The sequence below is a fragment of the Balaenoptera acutorostrata genome, chromosome 1 (genome assembly GCF_949987535.1).
Source record: "Balaenoptera acutorostrata chromosome 1, mBalAcu1.1, whole genome shotgun sequence".
Lineage (NCBI taxonomy): Eukaryota > Metazoa > Chordata > Mammalia > Artiodactyla > Balaenopteridae > Balaenoptera > Balaenoptera acutorostrata.
Window position 1 is genome coordinate 146838208 of NC_080064.1, and position 19021 is coordinate 146857228.

At 38.7% G+C, this 19021-nt stretch overlaps 1 protein-coding gene across 1 annotated transcript; it reads left to right on the plus strand.

Moving 5' to 3' along the window:
• The first annotated feature begins 5223 nt into the window (after positions 1-5223).
• LOC103012060 (reactive oxygen species modulator 1-like) lies at positions 5224-5457 on the plus strand. Its single transcript, XM_057526347.1, has one exon. It carries the CDS (start codon positions 5224-5226, stop codon positions 5455-5457), a length of 234 nt encoding a protein of 77 aa, XP_057382330.1.
• The last annotated feature ends 13564 nt before the right edge of the window (positions 5458-19021 follow it).

The following is a 19021-nucleotide window of genomic DNA, read 5'->3' on the forward strand; positions in this document are numbered from 1 at the left end:
ACCTCTGTGAGCTGGAACCTTCCCCCTCACATCTCACGAGGTGGAGTTCCAGAGCTCCTTGCTTTGCACGCCCTCCTCTCCGGTACGGAAGCAACAGTTCTTCTCAAGTATAACCTAAGAACTTGTTAGTAACGCGAAATCTCCGGCACCTTTCCTCTCTACCCCTCTACACACACACACACACACACACACACACACACACACACAGAGCGCCCCAATTAGAAACTCTGGGTGTGGAGCCCAGCAATCTGTTTTCACAGGCACTCCAGGTAATTCTGATGCCTGTTGACGTTTGAGAAACCAGTGGTAAACTGTCCCTTCCTGCAGCCAAGAAGTTGGACCAAGGAGGGAGTGGGGGATGAAGGAGAGAAAAGAGAGAAATAGAAAAAGCTAGGGAGAACCGAAGGCTGGGACTTGATCAGAGTCTGCTCTTCACATGTTTAGGTTCGGTTCCTCCCCTCCGCAAACCAGAAATAGTTCATTAGAAAGGGCACTTGTTCTTTTCCCACAACCACTGTTTAGCTTGGCAGCTTCTCCCAAACAAGAACCAGCTTGGTAGAAGGGTCACCACTCATTTCTTCCTATTCTTAGCAGTCAGATTTTAGAGATTCCTGTTGACTTAACCTCCAAGGTCGAATGGTCTGTTCACACAAGAACCAGGCCTGTGGAGGACTTTGAAGGCTTTTCCCTCCAAGGTTAATTATCTAGCATTTTAGCACAAAGATTTCTCATACCTCACACCCAGTCTCTCACACCTTACGTTCCAATCCATCAGTAAATCCTTTCAAATCTACTTTCAAAATACATCCAATATCCAACCATTTCTCATCCCCTCCACTGCTATCAACCCCATCATTTCTCACCTGGATGATTACAATAGCCTCCTAACTGGTCTCCCTCCTTCAGAGAAAAAGCCACAAAGTCTATCACAGACACTCGGCGGGACTTCCTCTCTGCCCTCATCTACCACACACTCTCCCTTCCCCTTGCTCTCTCTATTCCAGCCCTACTGGCCTTTTTGCCTCTTCTAGGACACACCAAGCTCAGGGCCTTTATTGCATATGCTCTTTCTTCACCTAGATTTCTCTTCCCTCGGGTAATTCACATGGCTTACTCTCCAACTCTCTCACTTCATTCATATCTCTACTTAAATGCTAACACCTCCGAGAGGCTTTTCTTAACCCCCTATTTAAACACCAGCCTTCATCTCTCTGCCTCTTACCCTTTCTTATTTCTATTCATATCACCTAGCATCATCTGACATGTATTTCATTGTCTGTCTCTCCCCACTGAGATGGAAACTCCATGAGGTCAGGGACTGTCTTTGTTGATACTGTTGTTTCTTGGGGTTTTTAAAAAATTATTTCTTTTCTTTTTTATTATTATTATTTTTCTTTAAGGGCAGGGATTTTTATGTTCTCTGATATATCTTAAATGCCTAGAACAACACCTAGCACATAGTAGGTGCTCAGTGGATAGCTATTGAATAAGTGAATGCGTGAAATATAAAATGTAAGAATCTGCAGTCAATGAAAGCTGTGATCTCAATGAATAAAGAGCATTTCCAGATAACTATTCAATGATTTAACAATTCAATGTTCAACTCTGTTCTCAATATTCTAGTTGGCTCTATTAAGTATATTTTCTCAGAGTAGTAATTCCTTTCATTATATAAATTGCTATAATTATGCCTCAGAATACTGTTATTGTTATTAAAGAAAACTAGTTTGGATCTCCTGCCAGAGTATAGTTTTAGCTTGTCACCTCTTATTTGGGAATACACTGAGAAAAGACTGATTATACTGATCTATCATTCTTTGCTCATTTGTAGCATTCACAGAATGAACAAGGTACAAGGAAGGACTTTGTATGGTGTAGTTATTAACAAGCTTTGTAACCACACAGTTCCAGCTTGGAATCCTAACCTGATAGATAACTTAATAGCCATGTGACCTGGTCAAGTTTCTTAACTTACCTGTCTTAGTCTCCTTATCTGTTAAACGGAGCTAAGAACACTTACCTCATAGTATAGTCAAAATTAAATTTGACTGGGTCTGTGAAGCACTTAACATATTCCGAGGAACATAAGTGTTCAGTAAATGGAAACTAGGATTGTTATTATCAGTAAGGACAGAGTGGTCAAAAATGCAATTTTCTAGAGAAAGTGTATTTTAATTGGACCTTGAAAATCATTCATGTTACATTAAGCAAGAACTTCTGCTCCCTTTTTTCCCCAAATTAAAGCTCTTTTTCCCCAATCGGTTTACAGGAAAAATTAAGGAATTCATTATTTTAGTCATAGTATTTAATATTTGCAAATCCTATGTGGGAATCATTTTATTAATCACACACTAAAATGAGTCTCCAAGCAGTTCAATAACTTTATGAACCAGATTCAACTTCATATGATTCAAATCAGCTAGTTTAGAAAATTTCCTTTGCAATGTTAGCTTTTTGTATTGCATCAGTGTTTTTGGTCTTAAAATACTCTTGAGACCATTTCTTTCAGGTAAGTTTCACATACTATAATGATTACCTTTTTTTAACATCTTAATTGAGATATAATTCACCCATTTAAATTACTTTTAAAGGAACAAATTAGTTTAATAGACATTTAGCACGTTGAAAATGTGACTGTGTTTTGGGATTTCCTTGCATATCATAGAACTTTGAACCCCTTGTTTGCCATGTTCTCATTTGAGTTAGTAACATCTGTCTATTTGGGAATTTAACTGCCTACAGAGCAGGGACAATCTCAAACTGTGCATTTCCCCAAGTACCTTGTACTGCCCTATAATATCGGAGTAGAAACTCTGTAATTACTTGATTGACTGGTAAGTACAAACAGTAGGTCACATCAGCTGTCTAATTTAATCTTCACAAAAATCCGTTGAGGTAGGCACTATTATTATCACCATTTTACAGGTGAGGAAACCAAGATTAAGAAGTTTAAGGAACTTATCGAGGTCACCCATCACCTGGGCTTATCTGACTCCAGAGTTCATCCTCTTAACCACGATACTGCTTCTTTTATTTTGAATCTTGCTTTTGTTTATTTACATAAGTAACCAGGTTTTACTATAGAAAAATTAGACACTACTGATAAACAAAAAGAAAAAAGCTGGAAAATTCACCCAAATCCCAACATCAATATCTTTAGATAACCCCAACTACCAGTTTGATGTAGATTCCTACAAATTTACATACAAATGTATATGCAATTATAATTTATAACTATATATACATTTATTTATAATTACTTATTTATCAAAATGAAATGATGTTCTATATGTATTCTGTAATCTGTATCATAATTTTTCATCTGGAATATTTCCATCTAAATATTTAGATGTAGGTCCATGATAGTTCATTGTATAAATGTAAATTAATTCACCTATCTACTAGCACTGGATGCATACCTATTTCCCTACTCCTCAATCACATTGGACATTGTCATATCTTTTATTATTTATTATTATTATTTTCATTATTCCTTTTAATATTTGGCAATTTGGGGAGTTGAAATTGGTATAACGTTCTATTGTTTAATTTTGAAATTCTTAACGAGAAGGTTAATTATTTTTTCCATGGATTTTCTGGCCATATGTGTTCCTTTCTGAATTGGCTATTGTTATACTTTTCCATTTTCCTATTGATTTGTTATTCTTATTGATTTGTAAGAGCTTTATATATATTAAAGACATTTACCTGTTTAACACACACTGCAAATTAAACATATTTTGCTTATTAAAACATATTTCCTTATGTTCTTTATTGAATAATCTTCTTTGAAGGTTGTGCTAAACATAGGCAAATTGTTAAATCAATTTAATTTGTCTCTGACCCTCTCCCATCTTTACTTAACACTCTCTTCCCCTCTCCTCTTTATACAATTTCTAAAGAAGGCCTAATCTTATCAACAATATCTGTTATAGGTTGTTGTACAAAATAGGGTTAACTATTGAAAGTCATTTTATGAACTGTTTTTGTTTTTTTTAAATGAAGCTCCTTCACTTACTAACAAGATTGTTGCAGTACTCTAATATGTTCTGTCTTTTTCAGGGGTATAAGCTTTAGAAGTCCTCATTCTGATACTGACTTGCCACATGACTTGGGGAAATAGTTTTTAAGCTTTATATTTCTTTTCTTCAAATTGGGTATCTGAAAATTAAATGAGATCATATATGTAATGCACTTATTACATATGAATATGTCTAGCACATATTTAGCACTCTCTAAATGACGCTAGCATGGTAAGACGTAATAAATGAAAAGGTGTTTTACTAACTGTTTGGTTATTAATTGCTTTTATTAACATATCAATGTTAGTTCTTTTTATTCTTGTGCTTATTATAGTACCTTTAATTTGTGACCAGCAAATCACACTTTCCAGGAGGCAGGGCATTAGGATCAATTTTGAAAGGGAAAAAATGCCCATTATGTTTTAATTGTATATTTGAAAGACACAAAAACCTATTTTTGTAATACAAACTGTAGAAAATTAACTGGATAAAATCTTTTCTAGAAAGAATATGTAGAAGATGGAATCCAACTTCTCATCAGTGATTCTTTTTTTTTTTTTTATAAGTAACTGCATTTTTTTTTTAAAGAAATTCACGTTCTTTTATTTATTTATTTATTTATGACTGTGTTGGGTCTTCGTTTCTCTGCGAGGGCTTTCTCTAGTTGTGGCAAGTGGGGACCACTCTTCATCGCGGTGCGCGGGCCTCTCACTATCGCGGCCTCTCTTGTTGCTGAGCACAGGCTCCAGACGCGCAGGCTCAGTAATTGTGGCTCACGGGCCCAGTTGCTCCGTGGCATGTGGGATCTTCCCAGACCAGGGCTCGAACCCGTGTCCCCTGCATTGGCAGGCAGATTCTCAACCACTGCGCCACCAGGGAAGCCCTCATCAGTGATTCTTGAGGGGAAGTTTCAGAAGCTCCAAGGATGTGTGGAATTTTTATTAGAAAAATATATTTTTTTAATTGAGAAACATCACTTTTGCTCAACCTGCTTGTCAAATATGAATCATCACAATTTTACGTAGACCTCCAGCATTGTGCAAGACCTTAGACATAGAGTAGAAGTCAAAGTATTTTAACAGAAACTGATAAAGGCTTAAAACTAAGGATGACAAACTCTAGACCCAATGGGGCAGTTAGATGTGTATGGACCAATCTTCAAATCTGACAAAGACCAAAAGTGACCAAGGCCACAAGCGAGATGCTGGTGGCCTTGAGTCCCTACGCACAGTTCCAGCCAAGCTGCTTCCACCTCGTGAAGATGGGTTTTGTGATGGGTTACACCACGGGCATGGCGGCGGGGGCGCTCTTCAGCATCTTTTCCTGTCTCAGGATAGGAATACGGGGTCGGGGTTTGATGGGCGGTGTCAGGAAAACCATGATGCAGAGCGGTGGCACCTTTGGCACATTCATGGCCATTGGGATGGACATCTGATGCTAATCAGGGCAGTGGTTGCCCACTACATCCACCCCCTCACATCAGTCCCAGTCCGTGTACTATAATAAAACAAGTCTTTGATTTAAGAAAAAAAGTTGACAAAGACCAGACCAACATAGTTCCCCTTGTGAAATCTATGACCATATTATTGCCATAGATAAACAGATTATAGGGTTCTTCTGAAGGCAGGACTCTAAACTACCTTGTACTTGGCCAAGTTGTTAGTTTAGTACTAGTGCACAAAGAAAAGAGTGCCACCTGCTGGACCAGCAATGATACTCCCTCCTGAGCCAGGGCTACATGGCAAGGAAGACAGACACAGACTCTGATCCAAATCAAATTCATATGCTTGCCTTTAAATTAGTTTAACAGACATTTGGCATTATTCAGCTATTCCTTATAAGCTTCTTTTGCTCAGCTGACAAATGAATTGTTCTTCCAGAATAGACTTTTCCTGTCGAATATATTTGGGGGGCTAATTCAATTATTTTATATTTCAAGATTATACTTACTGCTTATAACACACAGTTTGACATTAAGTATAATCCATTTTGTAAAGCACTGTCTCTTGACTATTTCCTCTTGCAGTCTCAATTCACTCTTTTCTTTATAATGCAAGTCACCAATACATTAATTCCCCTAGTCATGTATCAATAGTTGTGAAAAGTAATATGCCAGGGCTCTGACTTCTATTCTGGCATGCTTGAATGGGGAGATGGGAGGAAGTATTGGCAAGGAACCCCAGGGGGATGCAGGAACAGTGGGACTGGTCCATCAAGGTGGGGATGGATATTATATCACTGATATTGTTTAGAATTTCTGCACATGATGATAAAAAAAAATGCAAGCTGACTTAGTTTTATTATTTCTTTTCTGTTCTCTACAATGTATCTCTTATTGCCTGAACCAAGGACAGACCATTCTCACAGCATCTTCCCAATACACCGCCAAATATTTGCACTCACAAATAGTGTGAGGAGTAGGGCAGAGATGTCCAGATTTCTATGCCTTGTGTATGAAAGAATGTATCCTTCTATATTGGCATGATTTAGTGAACCCGATTAAAACTGTCTTTATCCAAACTGACTTAAGTCCTTTTCTTATTGTGACATTGTACCAATTATCAGTTCATTTATTGATAAGTTGCAAATGATAAAGCTATCATTTTAAATACCTTAAGGTGAATCAATTTAACCAGATTACATTCTCCTAAAATTCAGCTAAGATCAGCTCACTGCAGGAATAACAGTTTTGAAGGAGAAAAAGAGTAATCTAGGAGTGTGAGGACCTTTGAAATACATTTTGTTAGTTTGTTTCCAAACTGGGCCAGTCAGAATCTTGCCTAGGATTTCTCTATTGTAGCTATTGAAGAAGAACCGTTTCTTTCCCCTTGGGTTGATAAACTGGTAGGATCTGAATTCTGAGCTGCTAGTGAACATTAGTTCACCAGGAGAGCCCCTGATTGAAAGAGAAGAATCCTCTGATGACATTACATTAGTTGAGTTCTGGCTTTCCCAGTTACATGAAACAATAAATATTCCCCATTTTTGTTTAAGTAAGTTTGAATTGGATTTCTGTCTTCCTTCCCAACCAAAAGCATTTTGACCAATATATAGTGCTTTAAATATAGTGCTTGTATGCAAGATTAAAACATTATATAGCTATTTATATATAGCTCTTTATATAATTGATTAAAGCAAATATAAGTAGACATTGCTTTCTATGAGTGATCTGTAGCCTATGCCAACAAATGGCAGTTAGCACAATATATAACAATTTGCTTTTCTTTTCTTAATCATTTTTCATTCTCTACAGTTTTGAAAGTGATTTATTTTCATTCTAGACATTTGATTAATGATTGGCTCTACATATACACTAATTCCAATTCAAATTTAAAACCAGCTGGCTCAAATTTTGACAAGAGAATTAGCAGTCCTCTGCACATCTCGACCTGAATATATACAAATTTAGTTCCTTATTAATCTCTTTTTTAAAAAATTAGATTCATAAAATTCAAAATTTTAGTTTAAGTCAAGGTGCAATTAAATTTGGAAGCATGGCAGAGTTTGGATTAAAACTAAATCAGATTGGCAGGAAATCTGCAGCCTTAATGGCTATGTTTTACATCATGTTATTAAAGTTATAGCCACATAAATTATGTTACTTTATCCTAGAATTCTTGAAAATTAACTATGGTAATAGCGATAATAACTTTAACTTAAAGGGAGCCCAGTGTAGATAAACTAAGCAAAATTGAGAAAACTGTTGTGAAAGTGAAGTATCAGTAGAAAATCAGCTGGAGAACAAGGATAGCATTAACCTTCTAGGTTTTCTGTTTGTTGAGACTGATGTGCTATAATCTTGATGGTGATGACTTGGCCTCCAGTGCCTAGAACGGTACCAGGCTATAGTCAGCACTCAGAAGAAGCTTGTTGAATGAATGAATGAATGAATGAATGCTCTTCATGGGACTTCCCTGGTAGTCCAGTGGGTAAGTCTCTGTGCTCCCAATGCAGGGGGCCTGGGTTAGATCCCTGGTCGGGGAACTAGATCCCGCATGCATGGTGTAACTAAGAGTCCACATGCCGCAACTAAGAAGTCCACATGCCGCAACGAAGATCCTGCATGCCACAACTAAGACCAGGAGCAGCCAAAATAAATAATTTTTTTAATTTTAAAAAAAGAATGTTCTTCAGTAGATACAAATCTTTGATGCAACAAGATTTTTCCTGTAATTACTGTAGGTTTTAAGACATAGTCATTGCAGACTGAGCCAGAAGGAATTTCAGGTATCCTTTTCTTCAGGCTTCCTCATCTTAATATTGAAGGAACTGAGATCAGAAGAGGTAAAGTGACTGCCCAGAACAAAGATGGGGTAATAAATCAGTTAACAAACATTTACCGAGTACCCACTACTTGATAAATATTTGGAACTGTTTCAAATAATGGGAATACAGCAGAGCATAAGACAGCCCAAGTCTCTGCCTTCAAAAGAATTTATATTCCAGTGGAGAATGATAATTAACATGTCAATGAATAAATAAGATTTCAGTTCCTGATAAATGATGCTTTGAAAATACTAAAATAGAATATTGTGGTGGAGAATGACAGAGGGTGGGGAAAGACACAAATGATTTAGTAGATTACTCAGCACAGGACTAAGAACTCTCATGTGAGCTGAGCCCTGAATGATGAGGACACACCCACACAAATGTAAGGAGGAAGATATTCCAAGGGCAAGTGCAAATGTCCTGAAATGGGAACAAGCTTGGTGTGCTTGATGGAAAGAAAAATAGCCATAGCGCTTCAGCTGGAATGAAGAGGGGATAAAATGGACAGAGATGAGGTTAGGTGGGCAAATACCACACATTGTAGAACCCTGAGTATCAGGAAAAGGAGTTGAGTTTTATCACAGAGGGTGATGAGACACCATTTAAAAAGTTTTGAGGAGGGACGTCATATAACTTAATTTTCATTTTAGAAAAATCACTGAGACTGCTGTGTGGAGAATGGACCAAGATGAAAAAGAGAGGAAGCTGGAGACTGATTAGACTATCCTAGTAATCCAGGCTGGATGGTGGCCACTTGGACTAGGATGTAGCAGTGGAGAAGGGAGAGCAGTAGCCAGACTAAAGACATATTTTGTAAGTACCTATAGGACTTGCTGATAATTGCATGTGGGCAGTTGGGCAAATGAAGATGCCATTTACTGAGATGGGGAAGACTCTGGGAAGAATAAATTGGGAGGAAGGGAAAAATAATTGGTTCTGCTTTAGACATGTTACGTTTGACATTTTTATTAAACACTTAAGTGGAAATGCCAAAAGGTAATTAGATAAATAAGTCTAGACCTCAGGATAGAGGAGAAGAGGTGTGGATTTGGAAGTCATCCATAAATAGATGATATTTAAAGCGTGGCTGTAGGAGAGAGTGCAGGTAGAGAGCCTGGAGCATTGCAAGAGGTCTGCTGGAGGAAGAGGAGCCAGAAAAGGTGCTGAGAAAGCTACCAGGCCAGTCATAGGAAAATCAGAAGAGTCCGACTGCATGGACATCTACACTGGCAGCCTTAATAGGAACTGTCTCTTATCAATGTGGTCATGGGAGAATGGAGTAATGAAAGCCTGACCGAAGTGTGTTGAGGTGGAATGGGAGGCAAGGACAAAAAGGTAGCAAGTTAAACTTGGCTTTCAGAAATTTTTCTGTGGAGTGGGGAAGAGAAATGGAGTGGTGATTGCAGGAGGCTGGAGGACCAAGAGACATGTTAGATTGCTAATGGAAAGAGTGCAGTAGAGAGAAAGAATCTGATGATAAATGAGAGCAAGGGAAGAACTGAAGATACACAGCCATGTGGGAGGATTGGCCTTTGGCCTTGGCTGGAGCAGGGATGCTTCTTTCACTGTAACTCAAGGGAAAAACAGATGCCTAAGTTCAGAGGCATGTGAGCTGCAGGATTTGGTAAGGAGCTGAGGCAGCTCTCAGCCAATTCCATCAGAGTTGCATCCAGTTTTCTCAAATCCCACTCCAGAGGGTAGCCACATACACAGCCTCCATTAGAATGATAATGTCATATTCCTTGTATTGGACACAATAGCTGAAACTTTTGATAGATGTGATTCCTACTTCAATTAATTTGCAGTGTGAAAAACATTTTGCAAATCTGATAATAATATGTTCACTGGTACAAAAGCGTCATTATTGACATAAATGGAATTCTTATAGCACTAACCTTGTTTTGAAAACAATGTAGAAGAGACAAAGCCCTCAATTTTTAGTTTGAATAAAGGAATGAAGTCAACGCACTGAAAATGTGGAAAGAATCTGGGTCCTTGAAATCATTGTTGAACCACTGAATTCACCAACTCTGAAACAACTGTACCCCAGATTTCTTGTTGTGTGACTTGGTAAATGTACCAACTGCTTAAGCTGTTTTTCGCTGGTTACAGGCACAGCTGAAAGCATTTTAACTGATACAGTATTTTATTGGGACAACTGGTAGCCATCTGGAAAAAAATAAAGCTCAAACTTTACACAAAATCCATTCCAGATAAATTAAAATATAATTTTAAAGGTACTGGACAAAACTATGAGGGAATTCTTCTATAATCCTGGATTAGCAAAAGCCTTTCCAAGCATAACACAAAATCTAGAGGCTCCACATGGATGGAATCATGATTGAATAAGCCATGATACTTTAAGATATGTTGCAATGTTTATGTGAACAAAAAAAAGAGTAAACAACATGTACAGAACATGTACACACTATATATACCTTATATAAGAATATGGCTCTATGTTCATTGGGTTCTTTTTTATTTTACTATAAAGTTTCTTAGATTTCTGATTTGTTTTAAAGATGTTGATTTAATTATCAATATAATGCCCCACCCCAAAAAAATCTAGAGTCCATACAAGGAAAGATTAATGTCCATATAAATATTTTTAATTCTTCATTTAAAAAAATTACAAGTCAAATCTAAAAAAAAATGGTTCTAATGAAACTAGGGGCAGGAGAGGAATAAAGATGCAGACGTACAGAATGGACTTGAGGACACGGGGAGAGGGAAGGGTAAGCTGGGACAAAGTGAGAATGTGGCGTGGACATATATACACTACCAAATGTAAAATAGGTAGCTAGTGGGAAGCAGCTGCATAGCACAGGGAGATCAGTTCGGTGCTTTGTGACCACCTAGAGGGGTGGGATAGGGAGGGTGGGAGGGAGACACAAGAGTGAGGGGATATGGGGATATATGTATAAATATAGCTGATTCACTTTGTTATACAGCAGAAACTAACACACCATTGTAAAGCAATTATACTCCAATAAAGACGTTAAAAAAAAATTACAAGTCAAAAGACAAATGAAAAGTTGGAAAAATTTGCAATGTGAACCAGAGATGAAAGGTTAATTTACCTAACATATGAGGAGTTCCTTTAAGTCTATTAGAAAAACACCACCACCAAAATAGAAAATGACAAAGGATATTGATAGAGCGTATGTCAAACAAATGGTTCTTTTCTTTCTTTTTTTTAAAAATTTATTTTATTTGTTTATTTTTGGCTGCATTGGGCCTTCGTTGCTGTGCGCGGGCTTTCTCTAGTTGTGGCGAGCAGGGGCTACTCTTCATTGCAGTGTGCGGTGTCTTCTCTTGTTGCAGAGCACGGGCTCTAGGCGTGTGGGCTTCAGTAGTTGTGGCTCGCAGGCTCAGTAGTTGTGGCACGGGCTCTAGAGTGCAGGCTCAGTAGTTTTGGCGCACTTAGTTACTCCGCAGCATGTGGGATCTTCCCAGACCAGGACTCGAACCCATGTCCCCTGCATCGGCAGGTGGATTCTTAACCACTGTGCCACCAGGGAAGCCCCACACAAATGGTTCTTAAATATAGGAAAAGATGTTCAACTTACTCATAAAAGATAACTTCACATTAAAACTATACTGAAATACTACTTCCCAGGTCATATCTTCTATTCAGGAAAGTATGGGAAACAGGCCCTTTCATAGGTTGCCGGCCAAAGTGTAAACTGATACAGCTGAAGGGTAATTTGGCAATACCCATCAGCATTACAAATGTGCATGCTCCCAGAGGTAGCAATTCCACTCTGGGAATGTGCCCTACGGAGTTATTTGTACACTTGTAAAATTATATATGATAAGGCTATTCTTTGTAGCATTATTTGTAAAAACAAAAGATTTGAAGACCAGGTAAAGGTCCATCAAGGAGCCAGTTAAATAAATTTTGGAGCAATTGTAAAATTGGACACTATTGTAGCTGCGAAAAAAAAAAGAATGAAATTTTCCTTTAAATTCTGGTATGGAAAGATCTTCATGATTTAGTGTTAAGTTAAAAAAAAACAACACAAGATATAGTATGTATAGTATGCTACCATTTGTATAAAAAGAGGGAGAAATATATGTACATACTTGCTTGCATATGCCTATCTGGAAGAATATACAAGAAACTAATAACGTAGACTGCCTATGGCAGAAATGTTGGAGACAGACAGGAAGGGGAAAAAGACCTTTTACAATATTTTTTTACATATTGGATTTTAAAGCATATAAATGTATTATATATTTTTAAAATAAATTTAAAGATGCTGTGCAGATTAGACAAACTAAATCTCTGTTATTAAATACTCATGATTTGAGAAATACAAAATTATTTTTGTTAAAACAAATGTTTGGAAAAAACTTAAATGTCCATTAATAGCAGACAGATTAAATAAATTATGGGACATTCATTCCATAGAAAACTAGGCAAGCATTAAAAGAGAAAGAGAAAGCACTTTATGTAAAAATATAGAAAGATCTCTAGGATGCATTTTTTAATATAAATTTATTTATTTATTCATTTATTTATTTTTGGCTGCATTGGGTCTTCGTTGCTGTGCGCGGGCTTTCTCTAGCTGCAGCGAGGGGGGCTACTCTTTGTCGCGGTGCGCGGGCTTCTCATTGTGGCAGCCTCTACTGTTGCGGAGCACGGGCTCCAGGTGCGCGTGCTTCAGTAGTTGTGGCTCGAAGGCTCTAGAGCGCAGGCTCCAGAATGCAGGCTCAGCAGCCATGGCGCACAGGCCCAGTTGCTCCGTGGCATGTGGGATCCTCCCGGACCAGGGCTCGAACCTGTGTTTCCTTCATTGGCAGGTGGATTCCCAACCATTGCGCCACCAAGGAAGGGAAGCCCCTCTAGGATACATTTTTAAGGGGGAAAATAAAGACATGAGGTACTTCCCTGGTGGTCCAGTGGCTGAGACTCCGTGCTCCCAATGCAGGGGGCCCAGGTTCGATCCCTGGTCAGGGAACTACAGGGATGCTGTAGAACTCACATGTCGCAACTAAGAGTTCGCATCCTGCAACTAAAGATTCCTCATGCCACAAGGAAGATCCTAAGTGCCGCAGCTAAGACCTGGCACAGCCAAGTAAATAATAAATTTTTTTTAAAAAAGAAAGAAAGATATGAAATGGGTCACATAGTAGCCTACCATTTATGTAAAAAGAGGGAAAAATTAATATATGCATGAAAGCTTATTGGTTGCCTGTGAGAAGGGGGAGTAGGTAGTTGGCAGATGAGGTTTGGAGCGAGCTTTTTTACTGCATATCCTTTTATACCTTTAAAATTTTGAACCACATAAGAGCATTGCCTACTTTTTTAAATAAAATAAAATGTGACTACATGCATGCTCATAGTGATGTCTCAGTATTTTAGGACAGTTAAAAAAAATTCCCTATAAGATGGTAGTTCAAAGGATTCTGGAGTCGGGTTTTCAGGGTTCAAACTCTGAACCTACCAGCGACCTTAAGTAAGCTACTTAAACTCTCTGTGCCTTAGCTTTTCCGTTTCCCAAGATGGGGATCATAAAGTCATTTTGAGGACTGAAGGACAGAATGCTTGCACTGCTTAGCACAATGCTAAACCCATCATAAGACCACACCAAAGGTTAGCTAGCACCATTCCTAATTTGCTGTGATTATCAAAGCAGCAGAAATTTTAAAGCAAAACCTGTTCTCCTAAGTCTTAATTTTGTTATTCTAAGTGATACTTAAGTAATTTAAACCGGTCCATTTAACAAATAGAACATAATGGATAATATAAATGCCAACACTAATTAATAACTGACAAATATTTTGTCATTAAGATATTTTTTCATCATCTATTGTTTTCTTTTTCTCTCTTTTAGTATGTGGTATTTTTCTTAAGCTATAAAATATTATTTACTGGATGTTTACAGAAGACAACATTATCCTTTCCACAATTAAATATGAAACTATCAGTAGACCCTAAACCTACCTCTTTCTGTCCTCTCTGGTTTTTTGTGTCAGCAATCCTGGTCACCCTATCATCTTCTGTGAGCCCCTGAAGAAAAAAGACCACAGTAAGTGATCAGTGTTGTATCCCCAGTACCTGTCATGATGCCTGGAGCATGAAGGCATTCAGTAAAGGTTTGTTGAGTGAATGGACAAATGAATGAATGCATACATGCATGCATGAGAGAAAATGGAGGGAAAGTAATCTTCTTTCTACTTCTGCAGCCTTGCAGAGTCAAAAGAAAGAGAATGAGATGTTGAGGGTTCATGGAAAGTTCAGCAACAGAGAAAGAGATTTCATCTTCTTAGCTAGTGCATGAGCTCAAGGAGCTGTTGCTCGGAGGTTCTCCCTGGTGGCAGTTATGAGAACTATTGTAGGACGAGTGAAGAAAACAATTATGGAGCACCGACTGTGTATGAGGCACTGTACTAGACACTTCAGTACATTGTTTAAACTTCTCAACAATAATACGAGGTAAATGTTATTCCTATTTTGTAGATAAGGAAGGTGTTATCTAAAGGAAGTACACAAACTATTCAACCATGGAAATTAGCAAATCCTAAAACATTCCATCTATAGCTCAATAGCCTGAACTCTGCCTATCTAAGTTCAAAATTAACTATCTTTCTCAAGCATATGTTCTAACTTGGAAGCCAAATTGTAGGGTAAGATAAAAATAATACAGCAATACCTTTTTAAATAAAAACATTATACAGCTCCAAGGTAGCTGCTCAAAGGGTACTTGTAACAAAGTAGTCAAAAATTCCACTAGGACTACCTTGGTAGACTTCTCTTTGAGTTTCTATCCAGCTGTTTTGTGGGAGAAATTAGAGACACAATGAATGATTATACTATGGCTTTTTGTCATCCTATGCTAATGAATATAACTACTAGGGTAGCTGTGATGGTTAAATTTTATGGATCAATTTGGCTAGGCTATGGTATCCAGCTGTTTGGTCAGACAGTCTAAATATTGCTGTGAAGTTATTCTGCAAATGTGATTAACATCAGTAGACTTAAGTAAAGGAGATTACGCTCAATGATGTGAGTGGGCCTCATTCAATTGAAAGCCTTAACAGCAAAACTTGAGGATTTCTGGAAAGGAAGGAATTCTGCCTCAAGACTGTAACATAGAAGTCTTTTTGGTGTTACCAGCCTGCTGGCCTGCCCTGTGAATTTTTTTTTTTTAATAAATTTATTTATTTATTTTTGGCTGCGTTGGGTCTTCGTTGCTGCACATGGGCTTTCTCTAGCTGCGGCGAGCGGGGGCTACTTTTCGTCGCAGTGTGCAGACTTCTCATTGCGGTGGCTTCTCTTGTTGCAGAGCATGGGCTCTAGGCGCCCGGGCTTCAGTAGTTGTGGCTCATGGGCTCAGTAGCTGTGGCTCGCGGGCTCTAGAGCTCAGGCTCAGTAGTTGTGGTGCACAGGCTTAGTTGCTCCGCGGCATGTGGGATCTTCCTGGCCCAGGGCTCGAACCCATGTCCCCTGCATTGGCAGGCGGATTCTTAACCACTGCGCCATAAGGGAAGCCCCTGTCCTGTGAATTTTAGACTTACCAGCACCCACAATCAATTCCTTAAAATGAATCTCTTTATATTTATTTACATATTTATGTATATATATATATTTATATATAAAATAATTTGGGAGAAGAGCATTCAAAATACTCAGCTGTAAGAATTAAAAGCATTCAAAAATTTTGTTTGTTTGTTTGTTTGTTTTTAGCCACACCTGGAGGCTTGTGGGATCTTAGTTCCCCGACTAGGGATTGAGTCCGGCCCGGCAGTGAAAGCGGGGAGTCCTAACCATTGGACCGCCAGGGAATTCCCTAAATACTTTCTCTTTTGATCAGAAGTTGCACTGATATTTTTTAAGCTTTGGGGGTAAAAATATTAATATGGAGGCTGTGACATTGTGATTTATAATAGGAAATATATATTTGGTCTTCATCCCCATTTCTGGCACAGAGCTCCTAAAACCCCTGGAATTTCCTAAGTGTGAGAATGATAAAGGTGTCTTTTTTATGTTAATGAGTGACTTTTGGAAAGCCCTAGGTAACCAAAGGAGGTGAGGGGGCAGGGGGCGGGGAGCTGGTTGCCAGGGAAGCCAGCTCTGTGATTAGAGGGTTGAAACTTTGAATCCCACCCCTCTGACCTCTGGGAGGGGAGAGGGGCTGGAGGTTGAATCAATTGCCAATGGCCAACGATTTAATCAGTCATGCCTAGGTAATGAAGCCTCCATAAAAAACCAAACAGACAGTGTTCAGAGAGCTTGGAGGTGCTGGGAGAATGGTGCTCAGAGGACATGGAAGCTTTGTGCCCTTACCACATGCCTTCCACCTGGCTGTTCCTGATTCGCATCCTTTTATAATACACCAATGATCTAGTAAGTAAAATGTTTCTGTGAGACACTCTGGCAAACTAATTGAATCCAAAGAGGGAATAGAGGGAGCCTATAATTTTTAGCGAGTTATTCAGAAGTACAGGTAACAACCTGGGCTTGACATCTGCATCTGAAGTGGCGGATGGGGACAGTCTTGTCAGACTGAGCCCTTAACCTGTGGAATCTGATTCTATCTCCAGGTAGATAGTGTCAGAATTAAGTTGAATTGTAGGACACCCTGCTGGTGTCCAAGATGTGTGGGGGACCCCCTGCCCACATTGAAACTGGGTCCCAGAGCACTCTTTAGGGGCAATCAGAAATAACAGTCAGGTGCCCCAACTATCTGGCACAAATATTGGGGGACCTTGGTCCTGTACATCCTGACTCCCTTTGCTCCAATTACTTATTTCTCTTGGATTCACTCCTGTTGTCTCTCCAGTCTCAGCAACTCTAAATGAAGCTGCCCTGCTCACACAAACATTATATAAATATACATATGTATTAGTTCTGAAATATATATTAATCGTGTTTCTCTGGAGAACCGTGACTGATATAGAAGCTATGCTATTTGCAACAGATCAAAAATAAACTAGTATTAAGAAGATTGAAGTAATTAGGAGTCTGTGTCTCTCTTTTGGTAGCATTTATTCAGAAACATTAACTCCAAATCTGCTTTGGAATCCTACAGTTTCTAATTGTAGTACAAAAAGACCCAAGATTAAAAAAAATAGAATTAATTGCAGGTCATTTTAATTTTTAAAACACGTGATTTATTGCCTTGATAAAGTGCTAAGGTCATCCTTAAATCAGACAATGAAAAAGTGATGCAACTTTAAACATCCTGAAGCACTCATTTTAGGGATCCCGTAGGATTTTTTTTCAGTCCTTACGTTGTATCCAGGTTGTGTTGCAATATCCATATTTAGATGTGCCCCTAAACTTTTAAACTTTCCTAAGTTTCAAACCACTAAAATATGAAATAAGAACTATCAGGAAAGCATCTGGAGCAGCCACAAAAAAACCGGAGGGAAGTACACTTACGAGAAGGCTCTGAGCGGTTAGGTGATAGTCACTTAGCAATATCTAACAGCAAAGAGAGAATAAAACATAAAATGGATTGACTTTTCTGAAAAGTGTTTGAATCTCAAGTGTTGAAAAAATGTCTAGTTCTCTCAAGTTTATAGAGGCAGACACTGTAGCTCTTTAAGGAGCACCTACCATGGACCAGGGTGCTGGCTGGGAGCTGGACACAATCCCCACCTCTAAAAAGATTAGAGTCTAGTGGAGGAGACTGTCAGACAAGTAAACAAGCAATTGCGATGAATTGCAACATGCTTTATAAAATTATTTCATGTACACTGATTTGAGAGAACACTTTTCCCAGGCAAGAAGAACAGAAAGATGATTGTGCTAGAGAGAAGGGGATTGCAAAGAGAAGATAACAGCCTTCGAGAGGAGAACTTTCACCCAGGTCTTGAAGTAGAAGGGGCAGAGAATTTGAGGGTGAAGAGAAAAGAGATCAAAGCAAGGAGAGTCATTCTAAAATAGTCCAGGCAGGAGATTTCCAAAGCACAGAATTCAGTTTGGGGCCAGGCTAGCAGCCTAGCCTTGCTGTAGGGTACGTGGTGGGACATTGCACAAGGTAGAATGAGAAAAATAGGGCTTAGTGAGAGACTGGAGGTGGGAAAAGGGGAGAAACACCTGAATGTCTGGTTTGGGAAACCGTGGCTGTAGAAAACAGAAGGCTAAAAACAGACAGAAGGATAAACTGCTCCGGGAGGAAGAGGATGAGTTGAGTGGGGGAACGATGAGATCGCAGAGCTAGTGGAATATCCAAGTGGAGATTTCAAGTAATCGTAGTAACCTGGGTCTGCCACTTGGGAGAGAGTTTAGGCTAAAAATTTAAGTTCAGTCCTCATTAGCAAACTGAATGAGATTCCCCAGAGGAAGAGGGCAGGACAATAAAAGGAGAGAACCAAGGAACAAAACTGCTGAATCCTAATATTTAAGAGGCAGACCAAAAGGGAGCAGCCCTGGAGAACACTGAAGAAGGTCAAGGAGATATTATTGTGCCTTTTTGTTTTATTGTGGCAAATTATACATGACATGAAACATATCGTTTTAACCAATGATAAGTGCACAATTCAGTGGCATTAATTACATCCACCATGTTGTACAACCATTAGCACTATTTATTTCTGAAACTTTTTCATTACTCCAAACAGAAACCCAGTAACCATGAAGCAATAATTCTCCATTGCCCCTAACCCAAGCCCTGGTAACTTCTAATCCACTTTCTGTCTCTATAAATTGGACTACTCTAGGTACCGCATATAAGTGGAATCATTCTTTTGTGTCTGGCTTATTTCACTTAGCTTAG